The 17,075-nt window shown below is 47.7% G+C and overlaps 1 protein-coding gene across 1 annotated transcript in view; it reads right to left on the minus strand.

Annotated features, from left to right (window-relative positions):
- Positions 1-17,075, minus strand: part of ATP9B (ATPase phospholipid transporting 9B (putative)) — a 106,085-nt gene that overhangs the window by 50,413 nt on the left and 38,597 nt on the right. The window contains exons 8-10 of the mRNA XM_049781795.1: positions 13,316-13,410; positions 6,408-6,488; positions 391-466 (exon numbers count right to left, since the gene is read on the minus strand). Coding sequence (XP_049637752.1) covers positions 391-466; positions 6,408-6,488; positions 13,316-13,410 — 252 coding nt within the window. The remainder of the gene's footprint in view (positions 1-390; positions 467-6,407; positions 6,489-13,315; positions 13,411-17,075) is intronic.

Here is a 17,075-nt window from a genome sequence, read left to right on the forward strand (position 1 = left end):
GCTGGGCTGGGCAGTTGGTTCTAAACTGCAGGAGCTGTGGTAAGGGACACTGACCATGGAAGAAAAGGCATATGCTAGTAGACTACCTGATCACTGGCTGAAGACAATGGGCAGGGCTGGGACCGAAAGTCTGGGGGATGGGGGTACAGGTCTGTGGGCACCAGGATCCCAAGCCTCAGCCACTGGGCTCAAGAAGCAAACTCTGTTTGGTCCATGGTCACCCCTCAGGAAGGTGCTGGCCAGTAGCACCTCCACCTTGTGAGTGCAGTGCTCAGGGTACAGTGCTCAGAGTCCTGGCTCAACATCAGCTTTATGTCCCTATGTCAGTATGCACAGGGACCCATGTTTACACCCAGGAAGCACACAGCCCCTGGTGGGGGCAAGTCTCACCTGAGGCCACCACGGTGCTCGCCCACAAGGTGTTCTCCACACCTAGGCTCTCATGGATGGGCGGGTTCGTGTCTACCTGTCAGAGAGAGCAGAGATCAGCACGGTCATAGTGAGATGAGGATACCATAGCCTGCTGGGTGACAAGGACCATTCGGGCAGCCCTTTGAGCTCTTTCATGTAGCAGTTGCCCAACAGCTCCTGGCCCTGGCCCCAGAATGGCCTGCATGCAGAGGAGCCAGTGAGGCAAGGGCCCTGCCTTAACACCCAGGGGTCCAGTCAGGCTACGGCTGCTGAATCCTTCAGGCCCTGAAGTCACCTCTGGGGAAGGGCTGCACAAACGACCTCTGTGCCTCCATCTTCCCCACATGCAGACAGTTGTTACACAGACCCAGACCTCCAAACACAATTAACCATGAACACACCAGAGCAAACCTGGAGAAAGCCAGGAAGGTAGTAAGTTTATATCCCAGGGCACTCAGTGTGGAAAGTTTGCATTGGGAAGAAGCACCATAAGAAGCAAAGAAACAACAAACATGGAAGAGGCAACTCTCGTTTCCAGGCTTGATAATGTCTAATTTAATGGCCAGGAAAAGCATGAAGAGAAGTGAGTCCCGAGAACTGGGGAACTAAGTTCTCACTAGGGAGGACCTGAGAACCCAGGGACTATGGTCTCAATAGGGAGACCCTACAACACTAGAAATGAATCTGCAAGAGGCTGATGGCACAGCTGTGGGAGATGGTCCCAGATAACTGGGCATCCAACCCTCTTTCTAGACTCTACCAAGTTTAAATGAATCCTAGGAGGCCAGGCCCGCTGTGAGTATCCTCTCCCTCAACTTCCTGTTTATCTCACCTGAATGTCAGAACCCACCCACTTAGGAGGGGTTTGGAATAAAAGTGACCTGGGGGAGTGGGGCAGTGGCGCTAACCTAGGGCTGACCGTGGTTTGCATCCTCCAGGGTCCCATATGGTCTCCCAAGCCAGGAGTGATTTCTGAGCACATAGCCAGGAGTAACCCATGAGTGTCACAGGGTGTGGCCCAAAAAAACCAAAACAAAACAAAAAAGTGACCTGGGGGGAAGGGTATGAAATAAAAAAAGGAGCAAGGGATCATGGAGGGCAGCATAGAGAGGCTGCTTGAAAAGGCATAGAAGCCATGTGGGGAAATGTACATGGCGGATAGGGCTGTGAAATAAAACTGGTTGGCTCCTGAAACTTCATCTGACTGCTTGTGAATTTCTACGCTGTTATCATGTACCTTCAGACCTGCTGGCCGAGTAGGCTTACAGGCTCTGTGCCATGCAGAAAAAGGCCTCACCTTAACTCTAGGGGGCTCTATATTTTAAATTTATACAACAGCCCCCCATCATCCCAGGACCCCACTCGGGAAAACATCATAGAGATGTCAGTCACAACAAAAAGTAGGCAAGGAAGCAAGATGTGAAGAAAATCAAGAAAAACTATTGTTATATATGAAAACATTTCCATAAGATTATTATCTTACTGATCCTACCCTAATCAATTATTGTACCCACCCTAGGGTGTGACCTGGTGATAGTATATTGGATTATTCCTTACTTGGTATTCTGCTCCCACCCTAGGGTGGTATCCGATTCTTGTCTATAAAAGCAAGGGCTTGAGGAAGGCTGGGGAAGTCTTCAGCCTTATCCACTGAATAAAGTTGATATCTCCTGAAGCCTAACTGCCTGTGAGTTTTCTACCCACCACTATCCTGAACCCAGACCAGCCAGCTGAACAGGGTGGCAGACGAGTGGTCCAAGCTGGAGGAAAAAGACCTCATCCTCCATCCCATCACCTTCCAGCCCCATCCAGGGCTGAATTACAACAAACTATGACTGAAAAGTCATACAGGTAACTTGCTTTTCAAGTGACATCTGATCCCATGAACACCTCAGGGGTCACTCCTCAGCACAGATCCAGAAACAGCCCCTGAGGAAGAAGCATGAGGCCAGACCACTTCCATAGATAAATAAATGTCAATAAAAAGAAAGCTCAGGCCAAAACCCAAAGAATTCCAGGACTAACAAAGGTGAGCAAAAGTGAATTCACTGGAGGACCCAAGAGTGAGCGGCCAGATTGAAGACACTTGAGACTCTAGCAGAGGGAACTGCAGGGCTTGAGGTGCTGTGGGTCACCAATAAACCAACTCTCCATTACGCAAAGCCACAGGACAAATGAGAAGAAGCCAAGGAGAAAACCAGAAGCAATTATGGCTGAAAGGAGCCCCGAATGTCCTAGAAGTCCGACAAAATTCAAACAGGTTCAAAAGCCAGGTGACATTTTATAATCACTTAGAAAAGACAAAGAGGGTCTGCATCCCAGAAGTGGTCGGCACCCTCAGAGACAGCATCCAGTGAGTCTGCATCTAGGCAGAGATGGTGCTGATGATGGATAAAGGAAAGGAAGGTTCTTCTGACCATCCCGCTTGAAGAAGCTGGCATGAAGAAGTAGCATGCATCCTCCTCTCCATTTCAGACACCAAAACAATGTGCAAAAGCACCCTGTGATGGGGAAAGGACCACTCCAGCTTTGGGCTGGGCTCCACAGCCCATGGGTATGAGAGGCAGTTGGTACTTCTTCAAATGCGATTCTGTCACTTCTGGGACCAAATGGGGAGGCCAGAGCTGCAGACAAACAGGGCTTTTGTACGTTATTGGACTTAAACTGGTAGAAATCCAACGTAGAGTGTTATGGCTTCAGGACGTGCAAGATCTCCACAGTAACCACAAAGAAAAGAACTCGAGGAAACACCTAAGAAGCCAGAAAGGCAACAGACCTTCACCACAGAAGGAACAGGAAATTGGATGTGGAAGACTAGGGAGCAAAAGCCAGAGTCAGAGTAGTGGGGGAGGGAGGCTCCTTCCTGGCCATCCAGGAAGGAGATTAGACGGTCCACTCAGATGAGGGGCAGGATGGACCAGATGCTCTCGGTACATCTGGGAATAGACCACCACCCTTGATCTGAATCTAGTTGCAATGAAGGACAAAAAAATAAAACATGACACATACAAAGTACCCAGGAGAGCAGGGGGCCACCATGAGAGAATCTGTCTCAGGATCAACTGTATGCTAGGTCACAAGCTAAGATCCAAGGGAACAAAATATACAGATTGTAATACAAAGTATCTACTCTCACCCTAATGAGGAAAGTTCTGAATCTGTGAGAGGAACGAGGAAGTCAAAGAGCCATGAACCAGTATGTTCAGATAAAATCACAAGATCAATTCCAGGAAATTTGGGGGGAGATGATTAACACACCATAGCAAACCTTAAGAGAAGCAGAGGCAAACAGCTGTGGTGAGAAGGAAACAGATAACTAGAAAGGGCTCCTGCCAGACAAAGGAAGATCTTAGTTAGTCAAGAACCAAGCAGTAAGGGGCCGGAGAGATAGCATTTGCTTTTCATGCAGAAGGTCATTGGTTCGAGTCCCGGCATCCCATATTGTCCCCCGAGTCTGCCAGGAGCAATTTCTGAGCGTGGAGCCAGGAGTAACCCCTGAGCGCTGCCGGGTGTGACCCAAAAACAAACAAACAAACAAAAAAAAGAACCAAGCAGCAATTTGAATTATAAAAAAAAAAATAGATTATGGGGCCAGAGAGATGGCACAGCGGTAAGGCATTTGCCTTAGACGCAGAAGGATGGTGGTTCGAATCCCGGCATCCCATATGGTCCCCCGAGCCTGCCAGGAACAATTTCTGAGCATAGAGCCAGGAGTAATCCCTCAGTACTGCTGGGTATGACCCCCCAAAAAATAGATTAAATTCAAAACTAGCAGGGGAAGGAGGGAATAAACACAGTACAAAATGAAGGTACCTGAAATAAAAACTAGAAAACAGGAAAAAATTTTCTCTTTGGAAAAGAACAAAACCGACAAATCTGTTAGATCAATAAGAGTAAATATAAACAGGCAGGCTTCTGCTGCATCACTGGCTACCCTGAATCTCTACATTTTGGGCTTCCGGATCGAGCTCCAGCCTTAAGCTCTGGCCCGTGGCAACTGCAAGTCAAGAACTCAGGTCCTGCATTGAGCTCTGGCCTGGACCCCCTGCATATCTGTGAGGGGGTTTTCAGGGGCCCACCCCAGTGACCACCTACCTACCCACCATTCACTGGCCACAGAAGCAAAAAGGAGTTCTCAACTCTTCAATGTCCTTCTGCAGCATGGAGGTAAAATGCCAAGCAACAGTATCTTTGCACATAATTGCCATTACTGTGGTCAAACACCAGGAAAAATATGGGGCAACACAAAGCATAAAAATGGTAGCAGGGCTTCTGAACTGGGAAGAGGGCCTGGGCAATTTCATTTCAGAAATGGAAGGCAGTGCTCCCACTACTTGGCCACAAATCTTTCTGCACACAACTGCCTTTTTGTCTGTTTCTAATACGATTCATGCTGAAGAAGCTACAGTGTCTGTGTGGTTTCTTTTCATGCCTGCAATAACAATGATGGACTTTAAAATTAAACATTTTTCTAATATCAAGAAAATTATTGTCAAGGATAGCTATTTACTGATCTCACATAGTATAGAATAAAGATGCGAAAGATGGGAGAGAAATTATCTCTAAGTAACTTTCTCTTTGGATTCCCTCTGCCTTAATGTTTATATAGTCTAAGAAGATAAAATTTGCTTTCGGAGAGAGAATGCAGAATGTTACCATTTCAAGCTGTTTTCTCAATAGCACACCCTATTTAACAAACAATAGAGATTTGCTGTTTAAGAGGATGTTATGGTTTTTTTTTTATTGGAAAAAAACATGAACAATGCGAATTATGCAGTGGCCTGCGGAAGGAATCAGAGTGCAAGATGCAGCATAAAAATGACTGGCTGGGACGTGATGTGGAAGGAACGTAAATACTGTTTCAAAACGAGCTCGTTTTAAGCTCCAAACTCTGGGGGAATGGCTGTCTCGAGCAGAAAGTGACACGACTCCTTCAGACACAGACACCCAGGCTGCTGACCCGGAGGGTGGATGTGTTAAGAACCCCCAGTGTCTTCTTGTGCACAAACAGGCCACAGAACACAGATGCTGCCCGACCGTGGCTCTCACGGACTCAAGGGCGCCTTCAGGCTGATTAGGCAGAAACTCATTCCTACCTCATCTGGTTTAGATGCAGCAGAAACCCAAGCCCTGAGTCCCTCTAACACTGATCTGTCATCAGAGGGAACACCATTTTATAGGTATAGAATTCGATATCTAGCACTTTTTTCCCTTTCCTCCTTTTTGGAATATTCAAAAATAAAACTGAGATTTTCATTTTTAGTAATTCCAAACTCAAGATAGAAATCTTTAAATCAAGCAAGACCCCATGAGAAGAAGCAAGATCCCTGGAGAGCCAAAAGGCGGCCTGTCAAGAAGCTGCGATAAATTCCAGAGGAACTAAATCAGGGATGGGCTCAGCTTGGACTTAACAAGACACAGTTCCTGCAACACTGTTCCCATTCCCAGAGGGTGTCCCTTGTCCCCTGGGCCAGAAAGCAGCTGCCCTCCGGGGGACTTGCATGACCTGTGTGCTGTATCCCCTTCCACTGCTGCAAAGCAAATGTTGCCAGGATCGGCAGGACTAATGTGCCTGGCTGTACTTCCTGCAAGCCAGGATGCTCGGATTCCTCTTTGCAAGCTTCTCGTCATCACCATTTTCCAGAAATTCTGTCGCAAGTTGCCACTTTCCCTTTGTCAGCAAACAGTGTGGAGGGGCCCAAGGCAGGCGACCAGAAGCAGGGATAGACCTTCCAACAGGAACCTGGACGCCATGCCACTGCCCTATCTCAGTGAAGCCCACCTAGGTTTTATCGGCTATGTGACAGGAACCCTCTGTCTTCTCTTATTCACACTGGTACAGGGCCTCTGCCCACTCTACTCTGAAAGGCTCATGTCACGATGCCATGTCCGCAACCCGCCACCATAAAACTACACGACAGGGGAGAGCTGTGTGTGGTAATCTCATGCATGCCCACCTGCCCGCCATCTTGGACTGAGGGGCAGGTCTAACTTACCCTGGAGAATGTGCCTTCAAAATTATGGATATCCAGCTGTGGCTTCTGAGCATAGACATAAGCACTGATAGAGAAGAGATCCTGGAAACAGAGAAGACAGAAAGGGTCATTGCAGCTGGGAGAGTAGTACATCATCAGCAACGATTTCCCTTCTGTGCCTCACTGAACTGACATCTGGCCCTTATACTTTCTTTGGGTGCTAACATTCTGAACCTTTGTAAAAATTTTTATATTTATATAAACATTTATATATATACATGTATATGAGTGTTTTTTTTTTTTTTTTGGTTCGGGGACCACACCCGGCAGTGCTCAGGGGTTATTCCTGGCTCTGCACTCCGAAATTGCTCCTGGCAGGCTTAGGGAACCATATGGGATACCAGGGATCAAAACCGGGTCTGTCCTGGGTCAGCTACATGCAACACAAATGCCCTACCACTGTGCTATCACTCCGGACCCTAAATTTTTTTTATACTTTTTCAAGTTAGTCACCGTGAAAGCACAAAGTCACCCAGACTGAGTTTCAAGCACAGAATTTCCACACTGACCCTTCCCCAGTCTCCAGTTCCTCTCCCATCAGTGCCCCAGACCCATTAGCCTCCCACTCACCTATCTGCTTCTAGAAGAGTCATGTTATTCTTTTTTAAGTTTTAAAGCAATTGTTTTTTAAATAAGGTTTATTTCCCAGTCTAGAAATGTAACGTTTAAAATACCTCACTGAAATAACAGAAATGACATTAAATAAAACTTATTTAATACAAATTAATTGTTAATGATTATTCGTATCACCTGGTCTGTTCAAACCGTGGCACAATCCTATCCCCCAGAAGTGGATGAGGCTATCAGAGAGAGACCAGGAAATACCACCATTCAGGGCCTGAGACAACAGCCATGCTTGACAGGAGATGACAAATGGCAACAAACACACAGAACTCTGAGCACTTGGTGACTATACACGTCTCAGCATACAGCTCTGAGACAGAGTGGACTGGAGCTGGAAATTTTACTGACTCCACTGAAACCCTAGAAGCCAGAGGAGTTGTGAGGGAAGATCAGAGCAGGACAGAGGCCTGTTGATGGGACTGGAACACTGAAGGATAGGTCATGGCCGACTGTGCCTGGCATGCTCGGAGATAGAGAGGGTTCTTGGGTGGCAAGGACCCTAGATAGGATTCTTGGGTGGCAGCAGGAAGACATGGACAAGTGTGTTTGTTTCTGAGGAGATGGGAGGAGAGGCGTGCAGTGGGTAGGCAGGTGGAGAGACGCTACGAGGAAGCATTGCACCATTGGGATTTGCTTTCCTCCAGGCCTGGAGCCTCAAAATGAAGCCCTTACACCACTTCCACCCGGCTCATAGACACCACTGGTACTTGTTGGCTTCCTTATTTCTACCACCAATGGTTTTTCCAGCTCTTGCTCCCCACAACATTTCCCACAACTCCCACTTCAATTGTGACACCCTCCCAAATTTCAAGAATATGTTCAAGGGCTGGAGTGACAATATGGCAGATAAGGTGCTTGTCTTGCACCTGGGTGACCTGGTTTTGATCCCTAGCAGCCTCAAATGATCCTGAGTCCCATATAAGAGTGAGCCCTGAGCACAGCCAGGAATGGTTCCAAACCCAGAAAAAAAAAAGCATGTGGGATGGAATAAAGCACCCCAAGGAAGAGGAGATATGGCAGGCTCAGGCCCTGTGGCACAGTGAGACAAGGTACACTCGGTTCTAAGTTCAGAGCAAAGATAACAGACACTAGAATAACACCCAAGTCCGCTGCAGACTCAGTGATAACATGTGATCATATCATGCAGGATCCCACCATCCTGGGCCCCAACCCAACAAACAAGCCACACCTCCCTTCTTTGCCTGAGGACTGCAGAGAAACAAGCTCTGTGACGAAGGCGGGACACCAAACGACTGAATAATGGCACAATAATGAGAATGTCATTCAGAGCTTTTCACGATAATTTAAAAATCATTCCCGAGTTTTCAATAATGTAGGAAAGCCTCTGCTATTAGGTCAAAGGCAGCTTTTGCTGGCATTACTTAAAGGTCATTAAAATACATCCTTAATCATAACATGTGGTTCATTACAAATAAAATCGCCTTTCGTTCAATAAAACTAATTAAATGTAAATGGTATTGTTTACTGCTATATGGATCTTTGAAATAAATCAGCTAGTCATGATTTATTGAAAATGACTGTGACCTCATTGCTGTTAATAAATGAATGGGATGGATCACAGGCAGCAGCGTCCGGCCAATGCAACTCAGGGCTCAAGCTCATGGCCACACCCGAATAAAACAAATGGCTAGGAGCTGGTGTACAGATGGTGCAGATTCGGGATGGAGAGAGGGCAGTCTGGTCAGCTAAATGGATATAGAATGTATAGACACAAAAGGACATACACAGACATGAACAAACATCCACACACAGACTCTAATAGACACAGGACATAGAGATATGTTCAACAGGCTCATATACACACATGAGCACATACAAATGCACACACGGACATACACTCATATACAAACACATGAGGACATATAGTCATGTACATGCATGCACAGGCTCCTATACAGATACATCAGTGTTAGATTATACCTGTCTTACCCAAAACAAAAATCATCCCTAGTTCCTTTGTTTATAATCTGGTTTCACCTAAAACAAAGTTCATCCCTGGTTCCTTTATATTTATTTGTTTACAATTTGGTTTTATCCTAAACCAGAGATTGTCTTACATGTAAACCTGAGCAGAGCTGGTTCAGGATAGCCTAAGCTGTCTGTCCTTACCCCCCAACTTGGGAGTGTTACTGTACTCAAAAAACATAACAAAACAAAACAAAAAAACAGTTCTGGCAGATAGCTAAGGCTCAAAACAAGGTAGAAGATTGTCAAATTACATGTGTCTCACCCTCAGCATGGTTTAGATTATTTCATATGGTGATCTTGCTTCAGACCCACTCACCTGGAGTTGGAAAAATGGCGGATGGGGCATATTTATACATGAGAACATGGACATATACAGGCATGCCCACAGGCTCATATATAGACACACAGGACATGAAGACATATACACACATGCAGACACTCATATTCAGACACATATAGAGACATACATACACTAGCACGTGTAGAGACACACATTCATACACAAGAGACAGATACAGACATAACATAGACATAGACACACACACACACACACACACACACACTCACACCTGCCTACCACTATCTGAGGCAATGCCATGCCCTCCTGCATATACACTACTCCCCTACCCAGGCCACCAGATATGCCACCAGTGCCACTAGAGGCTCACACAGGACTATCGTGGGAGGATGAAAAGAACTTTCCTTCCCAGAAATTCTAGCTCAGTAACTTAACTGTGACTGATTCTGAGATTCATTGAGAGTGCCTGTTTCAATGGTTCATTTCAGGACCTCCCCAAAGACCACCAAGTGAGGTCAGGAGATAAGCCCACAGGGTGAGCTGGGCATAGAGCCCACATGCAAAGGACTTCCCAGCCCTCACAGGGTTCAGACTTCTTCCTCACCACCGTAGCTTGAATACCCAGTGATCCCATGAGGATGTGCTCTAGAAAAGAAACAAGATCATGGAGAGAATCTGCCAGGACGAAGTGGGAGTTAGGACCCAGTGACCAGCACCAAGGGTTTCTGAAGGAAAACCCTGCTTTTAGCAATAGGGGAACAGCTGTAGGGATGACAGAGCTCTGTCCTGCACAAGCAGGAAGCCGAGCCCAGGAACCTCAACAGGCTGTGGTCAGGAGAAGACCTGAGTGGTGTCTGAGCCTTCCTGGAAGTACCAACAATCCTGCCACAAAGCCCTGGGACCATCCCCAAACAGGAACCGAATGGGCGGAGGTCAGCCCCCATCATGCCCAGGTTGCCCAAGGCAGTCACAGAAATACCCTGGGGCCCACTGGGCAGCAGCGGGCATGACACTCTTCGGGCCTGTGGGGCAGGGACCACCTCACCACCCTCAGAGGCCAGGTGATAAGGCATAGGAGATAAGGCACAAACAAGGAATGAAGACCTGGAGGCATGAAAAAAGCCACTGCTGAATCTGATAAACTGACATATCTCTGTAAGAAAGGGCAGGGCAGGGGGAGATGTGGCAAGGCAGGGAAGAGATCAGGGTAGGGCAGAGGGGAGAGCTGGGTAGGGCAGGGTAGAGGGAAATCATCAAACAACACTGGGCCAAGGGGGAATGGATCAGTGCCCTCCTGCCAACTCCTGAAGTTTTACTTAACAGGGGGACTGTCTGGGGTTGGGCTGACAGGACAGTGGGCAGGGTGCTCTCCTTGCGCAAGGCAGCTCCAGCTCCATCCTGAACCCCACCAGGAATATTCCTTAAGCAGAGACCCAGAAGTGACCCTGAGCATTGTAAGATGTGAGTGTGATGCAGGTACAAAGGCCTGGGAGGGCTTTTTGTAATATGCTTTCTGAGGGCATATTCAATTTGTGGAAAATGACTATCAACAGGTGGTGCTGTCGGTGGTGCATTATGCTGGATGCTTGACCGAAACAAATGCTAGAGAAGTAAGTGGTGAAGCGTGACCTGACGCATGGTAGATGAAAATGGCACCACAAGGAGCCTCCATTTAAAACCTTTATAAAACAACTGCTAGGTACCATAGTAGGACTTCACTGAAACGTCCAGACTAAGGAGAAGTCCCTCAGCTGCCCACACACAGCTCTCAGAGCAGGGAAAGGACAACTGGATAAAGGGGGGGGGGGCTCATCATAGGAGCAGACAATGGTAAGGGTCAGCCCAAATCGACCACTAAGAGATGAAGACAAAGTTTCAATAGAAAAGAAAAGGAACCTAAGGCTGTACAGGAGAAACAAGGCAAGAGCTTCAGTGCCCACTATGTGGCAAGCCAATGGCTGAGCTGGCTTTCCATCTCTGCCCACATGGTGCTGGAGGTTGCAGCCATGGGGAGGGCAGAAGAGGGAGCCAGAGGCCTGAGCACTGTGCACTGGACACAAGGGTTCCTGCTCAGGCCAGGGAAACACATAGGCAGATCTAAATGACAGAGATCAGATGGGAAAGAGATGTTTCAGGGGGGCCGGGCGGTGGCGCTGGAGGTAAGGTGCCTGCCTTACCTGCGCTAGCCTAGGAGACGGACCGCGGTTCGATCCCCCGGCGTCCCATATGGTCCCCCAAGCCAGGAGCGACTTCTGAGCGCATATAGCCAGGAGTAACCCCTGAGCGTTACCGGGTGTGGCCCAAAAACCAAAAAAAAAAAAAAAAAAAAAAAGAGATGTTTCAGGAAAGAGGCCATGTTCGGAACACACACTTGTACTTCTGGGTGATCCCAAAACGGTCAATGAACTTACTTGTGCCCCTAAACCAGCCCAGAAAAGCACTGAACTGACCCATGCACCCGGTCACTCCAGAAACAGTGCTGAAACAAGCATCTCCATACATTCCCCTTGGAACCAGCAGGGCCAAGGTCACCCTTAGATGGTGGTGATGGTACAGATCTGGACACTGAAACAGTTTATCAGCCAAAGCCAAAAGGCCCTAAAACCTCCATCCAGTGGCCTACATGACAGCACTGCTGGGGCCTCCCCACTACAACTGACCACTCCAAGATGCCCTGCCCTGGGGATGGCCAATGCCCACTCAGCCTCTCCCTTCTCAGGACCAACAAACTTTGCCTTCATTCCTAAGTCTTTAGGGGAAGGCCATAGCAAAGATCACACCTCACAGAGAGAAAGCGAGCTGAGCAGGAGGAGGAACGCCAACGGGATGCCTCCAGGACATGCTCTGGTGGGAGACCCAGTCAAAAGATCCTGTTGGGGGGGCCCGGAGAGATAGCACAGAGGTGTTTGCCTTGCAAGCAGCCGATCCAGGACCAAAGGTGGTTGGTTCGAATCCCGGTGTGCCTGCAGGGAGCTATTTCTGAGCAGACAGCCAGGAGTAACCTCTGAGCAACGCCAGATGTGGCCCAAAAACCAAAAAAAAAAAAAAAAAGACCCTGTTAGAAGATCAGTTAAAAGATTCCCATTGGAAGATCCAGTCAGAAGAGCCTATTAGAAGATCCTATAAGAAGACCCCTATTGGAAGATCTAGTCAGAAGAGCCCGTCAGAAGACCTGTTTGGAAGACTCCAATTGGCAGAGTGGCACAGACAGTTCTTAGAGAACCTAAAGCTCAAGGGCTGAGGAATCAGGAATAGCCTGGACAGATGGCTGGGAGGCAGGATTTTGCTTCTCTGAGGAGGGAAATTAGGAATAGGAAGGCATCTGCAGAGGCACTGACACTACACTTGTTAGTGGATAACCCCGAGTATAAGAATAGGCCAGGAGAAGACAGGCACATAAGGCAAAGTGCTCATACCAGGTGTGGGAATGTGCTCTGAAATCAAAGCACAAACTAAAAATTTTCGCAACTGTCTGAATTTTCTGTATCAAAAGGAATTACTCATTAAATGGCTTAAAACATTTTTAAATTTTTATATCATTTTATGCCTTCCTGGTCACCAGATGTGCTAGTACAACTACTCAGTGCTAATCCATTGAGCCCCAAACTATGGATTTAACTTACTCTGCAATCATCCTTTTGAGAAAGGAGCTGGAGAAAAATAGTGAGTGAGAGAGAGAGAAAAGTGAGTGAAGAGACACAAAGAGAGAAAGCAGGAATAAAAAGTGATTAAGAGGAAAAGAGTGAAAGAGGAAAAGGGAGGAGAGAGCAAGAGAGGGATCACGAGAGCAAAAAAGGGAGGAATGAATGAACAAGAGACTAAAAGAGGTAGGCCAAAGGGAAGAAGGCGTAGCAGCAGGCTGGTGGTAAGCAGAACCACTGCCTGGACCCAAGTGGCATGTCACTGACCACAGGCGACCCCTGCCCGAGTCAGTGTGTCCTGGTTGCCCCACACTCACCCCCAGTGCTGGCAGTCTTTGTGTGCAGCTTACAGCCACCTTCAGCTTCCAGTCCGTCTCTCCATCCAGCTGGTCTGTACGAATAAAGCAGGAGCCTTGGAAGGAGAGAAAAAGCGTCACTGCTCCCATCCCAGGTACAAAGTTGTAGGAAGTTGCCCCACATTGCAGTACTGCAGCTTAGACTTGCCCAAACTGGGCCCTCAGTACTAGTAGCCTATTTATTCCAAAATGAATCTGTCAGTTAATCCTTATCTCTCATCTGCTACCCAGGAAGGCCCAATGCTACTACTATCCAGTGCTCTACTTCACAAACCACCCCAACTGCCTCTAACTAGAATTCACTTTAATAACGATAAAATAACACGCAGACGAAGATATCCCAGAGAAAGACAATCACTGACCAACACAGCCAGTGGGAGTTGTTCAGGACCCCAGGGTGAAGAAGCTGGTTGAGAGAGTAGCACATATGACCCACTTCCATCCTCTCTACGTCAGACACCATGACAATGTGGTGGGGCTCCACGGTGAGGACCACTCCAGCTTTGGCTGGGTTCAACAGCTCACCCACGGGTCTGAGAGGCAGTAGGTGCATCTGTGAATTGTGTCACTTCTGGGACCAAGGGGAAAGCCAAAGCAGACAAATAGAGCTTTTGTACGTTATTCGACTTAAACTGGTAAAAATCCAAAGTAGATGTTACGGCTTAGGATGTGCAAGATCGCCATAATAACCACAAAGGAAAGGACTTGAGGAAACACCTAAGAAGCCAGAAAGGCAACCGGCCTTAACCGCAAAAGGAACAGGAAAACAGATGAGGGAGATTAGGGAGCAAAAGCCAAGAGTCAGAGCATTGGAGAAGGGAGGCTCCTTCGCAGCCATTTGGGAAGGGGATTTGACTATTCACTCATGATGGGCAGGATGGGACGCTCTGGGTGCTGCCAGCCAGCCCAGCTTGCTCTGATTTCCCTGGATTCCTAGTTCACCACCACTCTGCAAGGTTGTAGTCTTTCAGGGGCTCAACTTCATACCTCAACTTGTGGGGGGCAGAGTGGGAAGGCACCAGGCACCAAATCACATCCAGTGGGCTCAGGAATCACTCCTGGCAGGCTCAGGGGACTCTATGGGGTGCAGGGACCAGGCTCAAGGGTCATCAGCATGCAATGGAAGTGTCTTCCGTCCTGCTATACTATCACCAATCAGGCCCCAATCCTTCTCCACATTCCACTCCCTCACCCCAGCAGCATCGCACCCAATTCAAGCTCAGCTCTAGCAGAGTCTCCTTCAGAGACGATATCCCTGGAACTTCACTAAAAGAGAAAGGAGGCAACAGGGAATGGAAGCGGGGACAGACACCTCATTTCTTCAGGACCAACTCACTGCATACCCCTCCTGAGCCTGATGGGCAGCAACAGGCTCATCTCTCCACAGATGCTGGGTCATGATGTGGCTTCAGGAACATGGTCTCTGCAGGGGGAGCCCCAAAGTCACCTTCTGAGCCTCCTTCCTGTCTCTCATAAGAGACTCACTGAAAGTGGGCTGAGTTCCAGTCTTTCACAAGACTTGGGGATGGGCATGGGTGGCTGAGGGGTCTCTGCCTTCTTTGCTGGGTTAACCAGGTTTCATCTTCTTCAGGATATGCTTGTTATTCATTGTTTGGAAGCACCTTTGGATGAAGCACCTTTTGGATTGGTGCCTTAGACCACCTGTTCTCCACTCCAGGGTGTGGTCTTGGCTTCCCAATTAAAAACCACAGGTCTCAGAAAAAAACGCCTGTGGTTTCGGTTTCCCACCATTGAGCTATCTGCTTCTTGGGAGTGGAAGGCTTGTGTGTGGAAGTTCCTGAACCTGTTTTATCCCCTTAACCATGTGTGGATTATTTCCTGCATTGGCATTTGTTTCCAGACCCATGTCCCTTCAATTCCCTGGAATTGGGGCATGAGTCTTCTACTACATTCTCCAGGAAATAGGCCCTCCAGAGAACAGGGACAAGGGGGCTATACTGCCATCTCGGATGGGGAGCACTGGCTGTCCAGCCTTAAGTGTTCCCAGGACAGGCTCTCCAGAATGCAGTGAGTGAAGCCCAAGTAGGTGTGTGGGAGTGTCCCTGTAAACTGCTATTCACACAGGCCTTGGGGACACAGAAGGAGCTGCAGAAGGGGACTGTGACCTGCTTTAAGCCTGAGAGCAGAGCACAGCCCCCAGTCTGGCTGTCAACTGGTCAGTCAATACCGGGGAGACATTTGTGTATTCACAGGTTGGGCCAGTCTGGCCAGGTCAGTTCAGCTGTCCTTCCACCAGAGAGGAACCCCAACTCCCTTGGTCACAGAATTTATTTTATTTTATTTTTTGTGTCTTTCTTTATTTTATTTTATTTTTTAAATAATATCTTTATTTAAACACCATGATTAAAACATGACTGTAGTTGGGTTTCAGTCATAAAAAGAACACCCTCCTTCACCAGTGCAACCTTCCCATCACCAATGCACCCATCTCCTCCCTCCCTCAAACCCCTGTATTTGAAACAGGTTTTCTACATCCCTCACTCACTAACATTTTTATGATAGTTCTCAGCGTAGTTATTTCTCTAACTGCACTGACCACTCTTTGTGGTGAGCTTCATATCTTGAGCCGGTCCTTCCAGCCCTATCTCTGAGAATTATTTCAATGCCTTTTATTTTTCTTAAAACCCATAAATGAATGAGACTATTCTATACCTCTCTCTCCCTCTGACTTATTTCACTCAGCATAACAGATTCCATGTCCATCCATGTATAGAAAAATTTCATGAATTCATCTCTCCTGACAGCTGCATAGTATTCCATTGTGTATATGTACCACAGTTTCTTTATCTGTTGAAGGGCATCTTGGTTGTTTCCAGAGTCTGACTATTGTAAATAGCGCTGCAATAAATACAGGTGTGAGGAAGACCTAAGAAGAGGGCTTTGGAGACAGGGAGTCATTCTCATTGTTCCAAGTGCCACAATTCACCTTCACAATATTTGATATTCCCTACAAGGAGGGATCTGGTCAGCTCAGGAGGTATTTTCTAGAGACAGTGGTGGAGCGCAGATGGCACTCTGTGCCCCATTCTCTCCAGCAGGGCCAAGCCTGCCCAGTGCAGGGACTCCCAAGTGAGGGAAACAGCACTGGGAGCTGATGGAACCACCTCACGAAGCTCCTCACCTCACATAGCCCCTCGCCTCACACCTCCTCACCTCATGGCTCTTCACCTGGTGAAGCCCCTCATCTCACCAAAGGTTCCCATTTCTTTGCCCTGGAGACCAAGGGTAGAGCCCGGAACTATGCTAGAAAGGTCCTAACAGAGACATCTTCTACCCAAGTAACTCCTGTCTGGAAGAATCTCCACAGAGCCTGGGCTAGCACTGCCATCACATCCTACAAATAAAGCTGCACGCAGGCATACCAGCCTCCTTCCCAGGTTCCCAGAGCCAACAGGTCAGTGAGGCTGCTCCTGTTCTTGCTCAGCCACTATGCCGTGACCACAGCGGCCTGGCCTAGCCTTTAAACATGAGCCTATCACCCTCACATCCAGTGCTCTGCTCATGAGGGAAAGGTCTCCCCAGTGTCTGTCTGACCAGCTGAAGATGCAGCCACAGAGTACTCAAGTATCTGACTACTTGCACTTTGTTAAAGGCATCTAATCATATAACTGAACTTGGTCATATGTTATTTGCCAAAATATTTATAAGAAAAATATTTGAACAAGATAACAGGACCTAACCAATTATTGCAGAAATTAAA

This window comes from Suncus etruscus, chromosome 10, assembly GCF_024139225.1.
Source record: "Suncus etruscus isolate mSunEtr1 chromosome 10, mSunEtr1.pri.cur, whole genome shotgun sequence".
Lineage (NCBI taxonomy): Eukaryota > Metazoa > Chordata > Mammalia > Eulipotyphla > Soricidae > Suncus > Suncus etruscus.